Below are 15,875 nucleotides of genomic sequence, written 5' to 3' on the forward strand. Positions count from 1 at the left end.
ATGCGTTCAATGACTTACCCAGCATATCATCTATGTACACTTCCATTGTTTTCCCTATTTGCTTTTCGAACATTTTGTTCACGAGCCTTTGATAAGTGGCACCGGCGTTCTTAAGCCCGAAAGGCATCACATTGTAGCTATATGTGCCAAAGTTTGTTATGAATGAAGACTTTTCCTGATCTCCAGGTTAATTTTGATTTGGTTGTACCCGGAATAGGCATCGAGAAAATTCATCAACTCGTTCCCGGCCGTCGCATCAATCATTTGATCAATGTTTGGCAATGGGAACGATTCTTTTGGGCACGCCTTATTTAGATCCTTATAATCTACACACACGTGAAGTTTATTATTCTTTTTTGGAACTACTACTACGCTAGCTAGCCAGTCAGGATACTCGACCTCCTGGATTAAACCGATATCAAGCAATCGAGTTACCTCTTCTTTGACAAACTTGCTTTTTATCTCAGCAATCGGGCACTTCTTTTGCCTTACCAGAGGGATGCTGGGATCCAGGCTTAACTTGTGCACGACCACCTCTAACGAAATACCTGTCATATCCGCATGCGTCCATGCAAAACAATCAACATTAATTTTAAGAAACTCTATAAATCCTGACCTGAGCTCGGGGTTTAATCCTGTCCCCAAGTGGAACTTCCTCTGTAAGAACTTCTCGAACAATGTGACATGTTCGGTTTCTTCCACCGTGGATTTGGTTGCATCCGTTTCATTCGGTACTTGGAAATACTTTTGTCTCTGATAAGATTCCGATGAGCCCTCCCCTTTATCAATTTCATCTGGTTCGGGATCGGGCATCGATTCCTGTAATTGCCGTGCCGTATGTTCCTTCCCTTTACTGCTGGAAATCGAGATCGTACTCATCTCCCTTGCTGCCGGTTGATCCTCTCTTATTTGCTTAACCTCTATGTTGATGGCACAACCTTCATCTCATGTAGCCACGGTCTGCAAAAAATAATGTTGTAGCCTATGTAGCCGTCTACTACTTCAAACAAGGTAGTCTTCATGACCCCTTCGGCATTTGTGGGAAGCACGATCTCCCCTCGGGTTGTCACACTTGCTAAGTTGAACTTGGCGAGGAGCTTTGTGGCCAGAATGATGCTTCCTGTTAGCTTGGTTTGTTCCAGTACTCTCCATTGAATGATATTGGCTGAACTTCCTGGTTGCACCAAAACGCGTTTAATTTTAAAATCTAAAACATTAAGAGAAATTACCAAGGCATAGTTGTGCAATAGTAGGAGTCCATCAGCATCCTCCTCTTTAAAGGTGATATCGTCCTCGGCGACTTCCCGGAGTCTCTTGCTATGAGTCATCGATTCCTTTGTCTTTTTAGCTGCCAAAAAGGTTACTTCATTAATCTCGTCCCCCCCCCCCCTCCTCTCCCAAAAGTCTTGTTGATCATTGGTCGAAGAGGATCTTCTCCTATCTTCAAGGGCTCTACGTTATCCCAGTTGCGGCCATAGTTATTTTTACCCCGATCGCTTATGAACTCTCTGAGATGGACCTTTTTTATCAATGTCGCCACCTCCTCGCAAAAATGTCGGCAGTTCCCAGCCCGGTGGCCGTTAGTCCCATGATACTCACACTAGAAATTAGGATCCCTCTGACTGGGATCAAATCTCATCGGCCTCGGGAACCATGCTTCCTTAATGTTCCTCATCACCGATACCAGCTCCACCACGGTGACATTGAAATTATACTCAGACAGTCTGGAGCAGGTAGAATCCCGGGAGCCTGATATCTTTTTGTCCTGCAATGATCCGTTATTCTGGACACGATCAATTCCCCTATCGGTAGTGAATCTTTCCGCCGACCAAAAATCTCTGCCGCGTCCTTCGGCCCTTTCATAGGGAAAAAACCGGCCCTTAGAAGATCGTCGATTTGCGTCAAAAGCATCCTTCAACTTATCCTTGTTCTTCTCTCGACCCCGACCCTTGGTTGATGCCAGAAAATCGAGCTGGTCGTCTTCTGTTCTTATCCTTGATTTGAAAGGGTTGTGGACATCTGCCCATGTAGTTTCCTAGAACTCGGGCAAGCGTTTTTTCAGTTTCCGGGAAGTATCGGATCTCCTCGAGTTCAACCCCTTGGTAAACGCCTTAGCTGCCCGTTCATCTGGCACGACTGGTAGCAACTTCCTTTCCATCTGAAACCTGGTCACGAACTCTTATGGAAATTCAGACTCTCCTTGCGCAGTTCTGAATATGTCGCCTTTCGGGTCTGTACCTTCCTGGCCCCGGCATGGGCCTTAATGAAGGAATCCGCGAGCATCTCAAAGGAATCTATTGAGTTCTCGGGAAAAAGTTAATACCATGTCAGGGCCCCCTTCGTGAGAGTTTCCCCGAACTTCTTCAGCAAGACTTACTTAATCTCGTGCGGAGCTAAGTCCTTTCCTTTCACCGCCGTTGTGTAGGTGATGATGTGCTCATGAGTATCCGAGATCCCATCATATTTTGGTATGTCTGGAATTTTGAACCGCTTCAGGATTAATTCTGGTGCCAAGCTCAGTTTGAACGGCAACTGGGTGTATTTCTTTGAGTTCATTCTCTTCAAAACTGGCGGTGCGCCCAGAATGTGGGCCATTCGGGTGTTTATTTCCCTCATGAACTGCATGAGCTCGGTATTAAAGGGATCATTCCTATTGTTGTTACCAGAGCCGCTGTCGTTCCCCCCGGCCCCGTCAAAGATGACCTCACCCATCGAAGTGTTGTTATCAACCCTTTGAGTTGTTTGATATGAGGGAGCTCCGAGAGGAACTGGACCTCTTCCATTCGCATTGTTGGAAGCACCCGACAACGCTTGCCTCAATTTTGCCATAGCTTAGTCTTGCCGTGAGAGATGGCCCATGATGGCCTTTTGTTATTCTCTAAAGATCCTTACCGTTTGTTTAACGTGCTCTTCTTCGGCATCATCGAGAATCATCTCACGTTACATGTCGTGGATATTACCCGTCATGGACTGACATGGCTACGTCCTCCTTGTTGTAGGTGTCGCTGATCGAATCTTCCTGTTGAGGCGGATTTCCTTATGTCTTAACGTTGTGTGCGATGTTGACATCGTTATCTGCCATCTTTTATGATTTTTTGCTAGAAACAACAAATCAAACATATTAGTACTAGATGCAAGAATCAACTCAATGACGCAACTGTCTAAGCCCCACTGTGGGCGCCAAACTGTTTACCCCTAAAATGGTACAATTGAATTTATAACATGGTTTATAGAGAAGCAAATCAATTTCATCGCAAAATAAAAAATTAATTAAATGAAATATATTACTTAGCGTTGAAATCGAGATAAGACAGCAAACAACTTGGTTACGGGAGCAAGGTTTCTGAAGGCAGCAATAAGAATATTGATAGACTGAAAATAAAGTATTATTGAGCTTAGAATAATGTGTAACATAAGTTTTTCAGAATGTTTTCCTCCTTAAAATGGTTGTTGAAGTCACTATTTATAGGTACACCTAGGGAACAAGGTCCTAGGATCAAGTCTTCTTAAATAACAATTATGGGGGTCATTGATAAATATATAACGGCAAGCTATGAATGCCAAAATTCTCTGTAACGAATTATGCATTTAATACTGAGGAATATTCTTCATTGAATGTCATCAGGTGACAAATATTCATTTGTCCTCGTTAGCAATGCTTCCTTCGGGGTTTGCCCGGTGCCAACCGAAGCTGTTGTCCTCTGTCTTGGTTCACACTTGCTTCGTCTTCCCTATGTCCCCGGTTCCACGTGTCACTCTATTATTCGAGTATTTAATATGAACCGATTTTACCCTAAACAAGTTCTTATAAAATTTATTGAGTATTCATTTCTAGGGAGGTAAAATGTGTAGTTTAATAATATTTTTTAAGAAATTGTATTTTTTTAATTGTTTGAAAGTTAAGACGTAATAGTTGATTTATATTTCATAGTAACTTTGACACTATTGCACTATTTATACTTGTAAAAAACATATTAGATCTTTTTTTCTTCAATTCTTGTTAATTTTCTTGAACTTTTAATGTATTTTCTATATTGTTTTGTGTTATTATACTATACTATTAATTAATGAATTAAAATTCCGTGAGACTTATGCCCCGTGTATCGAGGCTTACGCCCACCCCATATTAAGCAAAATGTCCTGTCTCAAGCCCCCGCCTTTTAAGAAACTGCTCTCTAAAATAAACACTTTTAACTTCCTAGAAGCTTGGCCAAATAGCTACTCCTTGTGTTTTAATTAATGTGACGTGGTTTGACTCGACACGAAATTCAAGAAAAAATAAAACTTAGTCTTAAGTCTTAAAAGGTGAAACAATAAAAGTTTTTATGGGACTTTCAATTTGTGTGGTTATAAATGCTTTTATTTAAGGGTAAAATGGATAAAATAAAATAAAAATTCTAAATATAAATGTGTCATTATTTTTGGAACAGACTAATAAAAAAAATATCACATAAATTGAGATAGATAAAATATTAATTAAATTACAATCGAAAGCATACATATTATGGAATTTTATTGTCACTAAAATTTTGTCGTTTTGTTCAATTTTGTCCACAAACTTAATTTTTCACAGCATCAATTTCATCCTCAATCTATAATTAGTCCCAAAGATCCACAATCCCACCCCCACCATAGTTTCCTGCCACACTTGCCACAATTTTAGCAAGGTCATTGGCTGAAAAGGACCAGAAGCAACATTTTAAGTACAAACAATTTAAATACTTAATAAAGTTAAGAGTTCCCTCTCTGCCTCTCTAAAAAAGCAGTCCCACGTCCAAAGCATCCAACACTCGCACAGGGTTATGAAAAGATTCGAACTTCTAGAGATATGATACAGACAATCTACTCTAATATAAATGTTAGCGGCTACTTTATGACTCAAACAATTAAGGTTGTAACATATATATGTCACATGAAAATAACTTTACCGTTTCTCCAAGACCCCCTTTCATGTAGTTCTTTCCTTCTGGAACTAACTAGTTCTATCTCTTCCTCTCTCAGGTTAGAAAAGTGTTTACCCTAAAATTCGAGTAACAATTAAACTTGTATTGTGGTTTTAAGGATATGTGATTTAATTAAATGCAAATTGATAAATAAGGAATTAAATAGAGAAATTAAAGAATAAAATAGTTCAAACCAGTGTGTAAGCTAAATCTCAATCTTGATCTGTGATAATCTTGAGGTATGATAATGAAAATAACAAGTGATAAAAGAACTCTGATGAATAGTAAGTGAAATAGCAAGAGAGTAACATGCGTATATTTTCTTATCAGTGCCAATGGGTATTACAAATAAATGGGATCCCCCTTTATAATAGGGGAGTCCTAAAGAAGGTACACTTCTAATTATAGTAGGAAATCATATTTGACAATTGTTTAACCGTCGAAGACCAATCCATTCCGAATTCACGCCATGATCTCCGGCCCATTTCGGGTATCTCGCTCTTTCCGTTACTGAATCATACCTCCATCATCTCGAAGCACGCGTTCTTCTGACCTCGGTAAGTGTTATCGACATTGGAAAGGAATTTTGACCCCGAGCTCGACATCCTTGTCTTCCGACGTGGTATCACTTTTTTCCATCGAGGGACGAAATCGGGTAGCCCCGATTTCCACCGTATACAGATATTCCCCTGGATCTTAGAATAAAATGATAAGAAACGACTTGAGCCTCGATTTTCTTGAGGCCCTAATAATGACGTCATCCCCGTGACGTAAGCGCTCGAGGTGACCGAAACGTCTCGTCGGTTTGGCTCCCTAAAATATTAAATGCTTGCCTGTGACGGTCGGCCACTAGCGCCACCGAACCGTCGCCGTGAACCTATAAATACAGGTTTCCCATTTGAATCAAAACTTTACTTTCATCTTCACCAATTTCTCTAAGTCTCGCCCTCTTTCCATCTCTTCTCCTCCATCACCCGTTGTTCGATTTTTTAGGACCAAAAATACCAAACTACACATCTTTCCGCTTCATCTCATCTAAATCAATGGCAAAAACCTCCAAAAATGTCCCTCAAAAGGAGAAAGCTGTGAGCACGTGATTTTTGCCCTAAGCAATATTCCCAAAAATTTCAAACAAAATAATTTCTTTAGTATTTTGTAATTTTTCGTGAAGTTTGTGTTATTTTCTGGTAATTGTTTGCATTTGTTTGTGCATTTTAATTCACATGAAAAATATAAAAATACAAATATTTGGCATTTGCATTTAGAATTCAATTTCACGTTTTTAGGATTAATTAGTAGTTGAGTTATTTTTAGGAAGAGGAAAATAACAAAATGATCCCTTTTGCATTTTTAGTTTTAATGTGTTTTAGTTTACATTTTAATTTAGCATTTAATAAAATCAAAACATAAAATTGAAAATCGGAAATTGAGCTGAATAAAAAACAAATAGAATAACAAAAAAGAAAAAAAAAAGAGAAAACAAAATCAAAAGGAAAATAACATAGAAGAAGTCCAGTTTGGGCCATTTGCAAATTAAATAATCCCAAGCCCAAAACTGATCCCTTTCCCAAAAAACCGGAGCAGGCCCAGTCTCCATTTACCCGGTCCACCCTCACCCCCACCAAACGACGCCGTTTTGGCATCACTCAATCTCAGCCCTTCATTTTTTTGATCCAACGGACCACACCCTTCCTTGATTAATTATTAAACGGTCGGAAATATTAATTAAATCAAAAAGACTGTCTCTCTCTTCCTCGTATCTCCTCTGAGCTTCGCCGGAACTGTGCCGCCGGTGAATGTTACTTAGGCCAATGGCTCCTGAAACACACCCTCATACCGTCTCAATCCTCTCAACACGAATCTGTGATTCATTCCTCTCAAATCCCACTAGTTTTGCTCAAACAACCCAAACCCTAGCCGCCGCCGGCGAACGCCGGTCACTCCAACGCCTCCCAAATTAACACCCCAATATCCTTTCTTCCTCCTCTACCCAACCCCCACAGCCACTTGGCTCGAATACGACCGGAACGGCTCGAATATCTATTTCAAGTTTTCCGGCCAAAACCCCAAGATGGCCAAAGTACATGCAACTGATGTCAAAGGGCCCCTGGACCCCCCTCGTAAGGAATGGATCGTCGATTAAAGCTCAAATGACCCTAAGCATGACCGAATTTGGGAATAACCCGACTAGACGGAGTTCCTCTTTCTCAGTAAGTTTCAGTTCTTTGTAATTATCATGTTAATTAGAGCCTAATCGTATTTGTTTTGTATCCATCTGGTTCAATCGGTTAATTGGATTGATATAATCCCCTTTCATCTTACTTAGTCAAGTAGTTTTAATTCAAAAGACGTCCTTTAGATTTTCCAATTTAGTATTAAACCCTGTTTTAATTCGGGTAGATTGAATATTGATCGATTATATGTGTAGGTTTGTAATGGTCTTAGATTTTTTAGGCTTCACTTAGTTCTAGGTGATTAAATTAGTTCGTGGGTCTGTTAAACGTCAGTTTACCTGATAGATTGGTCTGCTTAAGGCGGGTAATTTTAGTTTGGAAGATGGGGTAGTTTGGGGAATAAACAAGGGAAATAAATTCAGACTAGGGGAGGTTACATGTGATGGTAATTTAGGTCTTACTTGGGGAAGGGTAGGTCATAGAAGCTTCTAGTATGTTGTTCACCTATAAATAGGCATTCATTTGCCTTGATTCACAAGTTTCGAGGCCTAAAATTCACCCCCCCCCCCCCAAAGTGTTTACAGATCTGAAGTCTGAAATTCAAAAAAAAAATTCAAAAACCAAAAACAAAAACAGTAGAAAAATCCAAAAAATAATATACTGCTCTATTGGGACTCTCTTACATCAAGTTTGAATTTCATTTGTAGATCAAGTTTCAGTGCAACAGAAGGTTAAAAAATGGTTTGAGTGTCTTCTAGACCTTGTTTGCTTCAAGTTCAGGGACTTTTTGGTTGATTTCGAGTGTATTTTGATCCAATCATATCTGGTTTTCATCTGCTTTTGGTGTTTAATCTGCTGCTAGTCATTCCTGGGTCTGCTGTGGTATTTTTGGATTTGAAAGTGATCTAGCTGCTTTGAATTTGGGCTGCTGTTCGTTACTGCTTTAGCTGACTTCCCTCTTCCTCATTTCTGTTCTAATTTCCAGGTATATTCTTAGGCTCAAGTGATGTGGAAGCTTGTATTAACATGCGTGAACATAATCTGCTGTTGTTGTTTAGTTTAAGTACACGCATTTGACCTCACAAGTGATGTACTCTTCCATTGAAATGAAATGAAGTGATGATTCAAGGCTGTGCTCATGGTGAATGTTTATGGATGTGGTTAGTTTAGAACTATGTAATGGTGTAATTTCAGTGCACGTGATATGTTAAAATTTGGACTGTTTGACTCAGTATATTTGAACTTGTATATGAATTTCATAGACTGTTAAGGTGGCTCAGTTAGTTAGTGATGTTAAATCGATTCAATGTGTTGTTAGTATAGCATAGGATAATGTGAGGTAGCTTCCTTTGTTAGTAGTGTTTAACAAATTAACCCCTGTTTCCGTGTTAATTTCAATTCTGTTAATCAGGGGAACATGAGACTAGTTTATTTTAGCTGAAATAGCAATTAGATTGTTACTACCGTCGAATCTCAAGCAAAGCCTAAGTAATTGCCTAATTAGTTGATGGGGCTGGGACGGTTGGATTTGCATCCAGGCGCAATTCGCTGTCTCTGCCTGGGCTCAACTTGGGAGCCATGCTTATCAGTTACACTTGAATGTGCCTAAGCACACCTGGGCCAGCTTTTCTAATAGCAGGCCCCAAAGCGTTGGGCCCTGGACAGCATATCCTTGATTCTGGATTATAAATTGGCAAGGCTTAGTAGTCTGTTTAAATTGACACAGCTTCCGCTGGGCCAGGGTCCATGTTTGACTGGATTTTGCTTATGGACTGAAATTTAACTCACATGGCCTGGGTTTGTCTTTGGGCCCGAAGGCATATCTAAGTCAATGATAAATTAATTAGGACTTTTTCCTTTTATTTTAGAGACGAAATTAAGTAGAGAATCGTAGTTGCTTTTAGGTTGGCCTTAAAATAAATGAGACGAGCCTCGCCAAATCAAAACATATAAACTGTGGGGCCCTCATTAAAGATTATATAAAAAATATTTAGAAACTCGGGATATGCCATTTAGCGAATTTTCATGGCTTCCCCACAAGGTTAATAAGACGCTAGCCACTTTAGGCGCGCTTCTTAATAATTTTACCTTCCTAAATACGGGTGCACATTTATGTGACCCAAATCCAAATCTCAACGAAGTCGAAATGTGTTAACAATCACGGGCGCACTGGTGCGNAAAAAATACTTAGAATTCGGGTGAACCGTTTAGCAAATTTCACAGTTTTCCCCAAAGATAATAAACGCGTAGTTGCTTTAGGCGCGTATTTTAATAATATTACCTTCCTAAGTACGGGTGCACATTTATGTGACCCAAATCTAAATCTCAACGAAGTCGAAATGCGTCAAAAGCCACGGGTGCACTGGTGCGACGTGGTTCGAGATACATTTTCACGACGTTGCAATTCTTATTAAAAATAAATATATAATAAAAGCGGGCTATTAATAAAAGGCACATAAGTTAGAACATGTTTTAAAACCAGATAAAAGCAAATACAACAGTTGAGCGACCGTGCTAGAACCACGGAATCCGGGAATGCCTAACACCTTCTCCTGGGTTAACAGAATTCCTTACTCGAATTTCTGGTTCGCGGACTGTTAACAGAGTCATAATCTCCTCGGATCGGGATTTAACCGGTGACTTGGGACACCATTAATCTCCCAAGTGGCGACTCTGATTTTTAATTAAATAATCCCGTTTCGATTGTCACTTCAAGTTGGAAATAACTCCCTTATTATTATATCCCTTCACGGGGTGTAGTAGTGAAAAAAGGAGGTGTGACAGCTCTGGCGACTCTGCTGGGGACGAGAACCCAAAACTTTGGTTCAGGGTTCAGAATTCGAGCTTAGATATATTGTTGTATTTGGCTTATTCTGATTTTTCTACATGTTTCATGCTAAATGTGCAGAATGTTGCTCTTTACCACTTTGATATTATCTGAACTGTATATAAACTATGCCGAAACCCTTCCCTTCTCACCTCCGGGGATGTGCTTACTGGTTGAGACTCCCTATTCTGTTAGTGTCAATACCCTGAAATAAGGAAGAGGCCGGACAAGTTACTAAGCCGGATGGCCTTTTGGTTCCCGGTACGTAGCCCCCTCCTCGACTCGAGTTGTCCGCTCGGGTACACAGTCTAGAACACATACCCAGGTTTTGAACCTAGAAGAACTTGACTTCATGCCGAATCCCTAGTAGGACGTTTATCTGCATCACGTGCATTTTGACTTAGGGGACTCAACACAGGGGTTGGGTCCGTCTAGGACAGGTGTACCCGGAATAATGGACCATCCTGCTGCATCCTATGTGTGCATTTATCTGTTTGGGACCTGCATGCTGACCGGCTTTGAATATTTGGGAAAAAGTGGAAAAACCAAAAGAGAAAATAGCGATATAGAGAGTTAAGTTCCTATATTAGAAAAAAAACAATGTCCAAGTAGTGCCGAAATGCTGCCGAATTTTTGAAAATGAAAAAAAAAAAAGAAAAGTTCTTTTTAGTTTGCCAATGGAAAAGAAAAACAAAAAGAGTTTTATTTTCACATTAGTTTATTTTATTTACCATTGAAAAAGGATATATATAATAAAAAAAAAAGGAATACTTGCTTTCAGAAATAGTGAATTTGCCAACAAAAACAACAAAAGAGTCCTGTTTTCAAAAATAGTTAGATTTATATGCCCGAACTACGCTGGTTTGATTCTCACCGGATATGAGATACGTAGGCAACCCTCGTCGGGTCCAACCTCACTTTTTGCAAACTAGCCAAATGCCAAAATTTTTCATGAATAAGTCGGGTGACGCCATTCTTGTCAAAATAAGCCAAACGTCCCCAAAAGGGCGCCGGAAGGCTGTTTTTGCAAGAACAGCCACCCTGAGTCATTTTCTAAACGGTTAGCAGGCACAACCTTAAAAACTTCCTTATGAAGTGCTGAAAGGCCGTATCCGCAATACCGGCTGTTTGTTTAAATTGGAAATTTGAACAGAGATTGTGCCATTTTCCTCTTTTAGGTCAAAATAAGTGATTAAAATCACCTTAATAAATGTGCAGGATGAGCACGACTCAAAATGAATTATTTTCAATCATGCATAAAATACCTTTGGAGTTACGTCTGTGGTGGAACGATTTAGGCGGAGAAGGGCAAGATGCAGTCAAGAAACATTTGAAAGGGCTTACCGGTTTGCTCGATATTGTGCCTCGGGGAGATATTATTAGAGCACTGGTTACATGTTGGGACCCAGCACATAATGTGTTCCATTTTTCGGACTTTGAGCTTACCCCGACATTAGAGGAAATAGCTGGCTACATTGGAAAGGATGAGGTTCCGTTGAGGCACAAATACTTGGTTGCCCCCAGAGTTGTAGCNCCAGAGGAGTCACGGGTCGGACAACATATTTTCGGTCTCTCACTGCAACACAAATAGAGTGGACACTGGGATGGTTACCCGTTGATGAAATCGTATACATGCCGGCAGCCCGACCATATTTCCTTCTGATGGGGCTTAGAAGCATTCAGCCTTACGCCCCGTATAGAGTGTTGAGGCAGCTGGGGAGATGCCAGATAGTACCCAAGGATGATGATCTTAGTTTGCAAGTGGTTGAGATTGGCCCTGATGGCCAGTTTCTTAAAGCAATGGTCCGCCAAGTCTGGAGCGAATGTCAATATTTGACGGCAAACACTTGTGTTCGAGATCGAGCCAAAGGAGAAGTGTCGCCTGATTATCAGGCTTGGTATAGAAGGGACGTTGCATTCGGAAGACCGGCCAAACGACCGCACATCCAGGAATTTGTTGAATCATCACGAGAACAGTGGGATTGGTTAATTAAAGAAAATGAGTATAGGGCCCGCATAGGAGCATTGGAAAAACAGGTCCAGGACCTCCGATTTGAGAATAGCTTGCAAGCCGCGGCTGATGAAGGTGAGAAATAACAATTGGCCAAAGAGAATGAAGCCTTGCGAGCCCAAATCCAAAAAATGAAGTTAGAGGCCGATAATCCTGTCAGAAGTGCCAAAGATGCAAAGCTTATAGCAAATCTAAGGCAAAAGGTGAACGACTACAGTTTTGACCGCAACAAGGCAGAAAAGGAATTAGTTGGGGTCCAGAAACAATTGGCTAAAAATGCAGAAGAACGGGCCCGCATGGTTAAACAGTTAAAGGAAGATTATGATAATGAGGTCACTGGATTAAAGAAAAAGGCCATTGCCACAGAAAACCGAATGATCAAACAGGCAAAAGAATTCAAAATCGAAAGAGAACATTGTTACATGGTATTGGCACAGTTAGAAATGGACCTGCAACAACTCCGGGAGCAAAGCCAGGCAGCTGAGCGGACTTTGGAGGCCAGGGCCCAACAGATAGGGCGGTTGCTTCAAGAGAAAGGAAGAATCCGAGAGAGAATCTTAACCGTTGCTCATTCCATTACTAGGAAATGTCAAATGTGCGAGAACATGACCCGTACCACCTTCCTGGCATCAGTGATGATATTTGTAATGCAGAAAATGAACGACCTGGACAGACTTCAAAGGGAACTTGCATATAGGCCCGTGGCGAGACCGAATGATGTCCCGCGGGCACCAGGAGCTTTAATGTATTCGTAATTGTCTTTGCGTCTGCACTCTTTCTTCTACTAAAAAAGAAAAAGTTTGTCTTCCGAGTCTGTATTTCTTTTTTGGAGTTAGGTCATTTGGGTTTGTATTTCTTTTTACCAGAGTCAGTGGATTGAGTCTGTATTTTTGTAGTTCTTGGAGTTTGTAGTTCTTAGAGTCTGTTAGTTGTTTTGAGTCTTTGTAATAGACAAGTTTGCTATCAATAAAATTGAAATTGCCAAAAATATCATGCTCCTACTTTGCATTTATTTTTTACGAACTACGCTTGGTCTGATTCACGCGGGGTCGTGATACGTAGGCAATCTCCATAGGATTCGACCGTTTCTAAATAAATAAAAGGGAAAACCAGAAAAGAATGGTACAAAAAGGGGAAAAACCAAATGAAAGAAACCAAACAAAGGGAGAGCAAAACAAAGTGAAAAGATAAGAGTGGGAACTAATTGGCAAGAAAAGAAATGAAAGCCGGGATGACGCATGCGAATAGAGGCATAATAGAGACGTTTGACTGCTTAGGTACATCCACCCATCAATGTGCGGTTATCTATTTGTTAATGCCCTAACCGCTAACCAAGTTGTTGTTGATGAGTCCAGATAGGTGTTTAAGCTGACTGGCATTCTGGCAACCCATCCTTACAACACCCGCTCCAAGGACAAGTCAAACATGACCAATCAGGATTTGGAAGCGAGCATTGTTGACCCATCCAGAGAGGAGGAGGCAGTGGACGTTAACACAATGAGAGAAGAGATGTATAAACTAAAGCAACAAATGGCCGAAATGTACCAGGCCTGGTCGAAGGGACATCCACCACCACTCTATCCTGCCAACCCCAATTACCTCCCACCACCAGCTCAACCCCAAGATCCTCCCACAGTGAACTCATCTCCCGCTATCCCGATGTACCAGCAATACTACGGAACCACCTCTCAGACACCGCCGCCACCACCACCCACACAAATTCCATGTCCTCCACCACCAATTGCTCCAGTATTTGTGGCGCCTCCACCTGCCACGTTGCAGAGATCTTCCAGTGAGCCATTGTTTCCAACTCACGACAGCCAGTACTACCCTCCCGAGCCTACCTTCAAAGCACCTGAGCCGTATTCCTACACTCCTCGCTTTGAGCTCCCGTTGGAAACTGATAAGCCGCTTAAGGACCCGGAACAGGAAGAGATGTTTCGAAAAGTAAAAAGCCTGGAGCAATCCTTCTGGAACATGCAAGGATTGGGTGGCCAAGTCAGTGTGGCCTACAAAGATTTGTGCTTATTTCCCGATGTCCAGCTGCCAGCGGGGTTCAAATTGCCAAAGTTTGATTTGTATGATGGCCATGGTGATCCGGTGGCCCACCTGAGGGGATTCTGCAGCAAGATGAGGGGAGCTGGGGGAAAAGATGAGCTATTAATGGCTTACTTTAGTCAAAGCTTAAGTGGAGCAGCGTTAGAATGGTATACACGACAAGATCATGCTCGGTGGTACACCTGGGACGACCTGGCTCAAGCATTTGCATGTCATTTTCAATACAACCTCGAAATTGTCCCGGACCGTCTGTCATTGACCAAAATCGAGAAGAAGCCCGGAGAAAGCTTTAGAGAGTACGGTTTCCGTTGGAGAGAACAGGCAGCAAGAGTTGATCCTCCGATGAAAGAGAATGAGATGGTTGATTATTTCCTTCAGGCTTTGGAGCCAACCTACTATGGTCATCTGGTGTCCGCGGTGGGGAAAACTTTCAATGAGGTCGTAAAGATGGGAAGTATGGTGGAAGAGGGTCTCAAGTCTAACAAGATTATGAGCTATTCGGCACTCAAAGCAACTACGCAGGCTATTCAAAGCGGCACCGGAGGAGTATTGGGAAAGAAAAAGAAAGAAGAAGTGGCAGTAGTGGAATCAAGGGTCTGGTCCAGGAGTCCGTCACCATATTATCACCAACCTCGCCCTCACCCCCAAGCTTACCCACATACTCCATATGGCCCACCACAGCATTACTACCCACCTCCTACTCCCCATTTCTCCGTCCATCATGCCCAGACATACCCCCAACCCCCTACCCATGCACAATGGCGCGCACCTACTCCCCAAAATACTTACCCATCTCAAAACACCTACCCACCCCCAAGAACCAACAAAAATGCCGCTGGAACCAGTTACCGACCCAATCCCGCATTTAAAAATGATAGGTTGCAAAAGAAGAAGACTTTTACTCCCTTGGGTGAATCTTATACCAGCCTGTACCACAGATTAAGGCAGTTAGGCATGTTGAACCCGATCGAACCCAAATTACCAAACCCTCCCCCAAGGAACCTGGACCATTCAGTAAGCTGTGAGTATTGCTCTGGAGCGCCTGGACATGACACGGAGAAATGTTGGCATCTGAAAACTGCCATTCAGGAACTCATTGATACACGGAGAATTGAGGTGCAGGCTCCGGAGACTCCCAATATCACGCAGAATCCGCTACCAATTCATCATGAGGCTCACATGATCGAGTTAGTGCAGAAGGGAGAATGCAAGAAGCCGTCACAGACTGTGATGATGATTAAGGCAAGTGAAACTAAAGCAAATGAGAAATTGGTTGATGGGAAAGCCCTGGTCGCAGTGGACCGGACAGTCAGAGAACCAGTGATGATAATAGAACCAGAGCCTGTTAAGGTGACAATACCAGGAGCAGTTGTTAAGCCTGTGTTGGTTGTAAAAGGCGCTCGAACAGAGCCAGTTATCATTAAACCAGTGACCCAGTTGCCTGTGGTTAGTGAGAAAGCTGTCCCATGGAACTATGACAGAGTGACTGTGATGTACCAAGGAAAGGAAGTTAAAGAAGAAGTGTGCGAAACTCATGGGTTGACTAGATCAGGGAGGTGCTTTGCCCCTGAAGAATTGAGAAAGGTTAAAGCAGCTAAAGACAATCTGGCACCGACAAAGAGGGCTGTTACTGAAGAAGAAGCTGAAGAGTTCCTGAAAAAGATGAAGGCTCAGGACTATTCGATTGTGGAACAATTGAGAAAAACCCCGGCACAGATCTCATTATTGTCCTTATTGATCCATTCGGATGAACACCGCCGGGCGTTGATGAAGATTCTATACGAAGCTCATGTGCCAGATAAAATCACTGTGAATCATCTTGAGAAGATTGCAAACAAAATTTTTGAGGTGAACAGGGTAAC

At 41.7% G+C, this 15,875-nt stretch overlaps 1 protein-coding gene across 1 annotated transcript; it reads right to left on the bottom strand.

The window, feature by feature from the left end:
* LOC109227640 lies at positions 921 to 1,328 on the bottom strand. Its single transcript, XM_019392840.1, has one exon. It carries the CDS (start codon positions 1,326 to 1,328, stop codon positions 921 to 923), a length of 408 nt encoding a protein of 135 aa, XP_019248385.1.

The sequence above is a fragment of the Nicotiana attenuata genome, chromosome 6 (genome assembly GCF_001879085.1).
Source record: "Nicotiana attenuata strain UT chromosome 6, NIATTr2, whole genome shotgun sequence".
Classification (NCBI taxonomy): Eukaryota; Viridiplantae; Streptophyta; class Magnoliopsida; order Solanales; family Solanaceae; genus Nicotiana; species Nicotiana attenuata.

Bases quoted from the DNA above. Each gene is read 5' to 3' on its own strand.
- LOC109227640 (XM_019392840.1), bottom strand. From the start codon at position 1,328: ATGACTCATAGCAAGAGACTCCGGGAAGTCGCCGAGGACGATATCACC.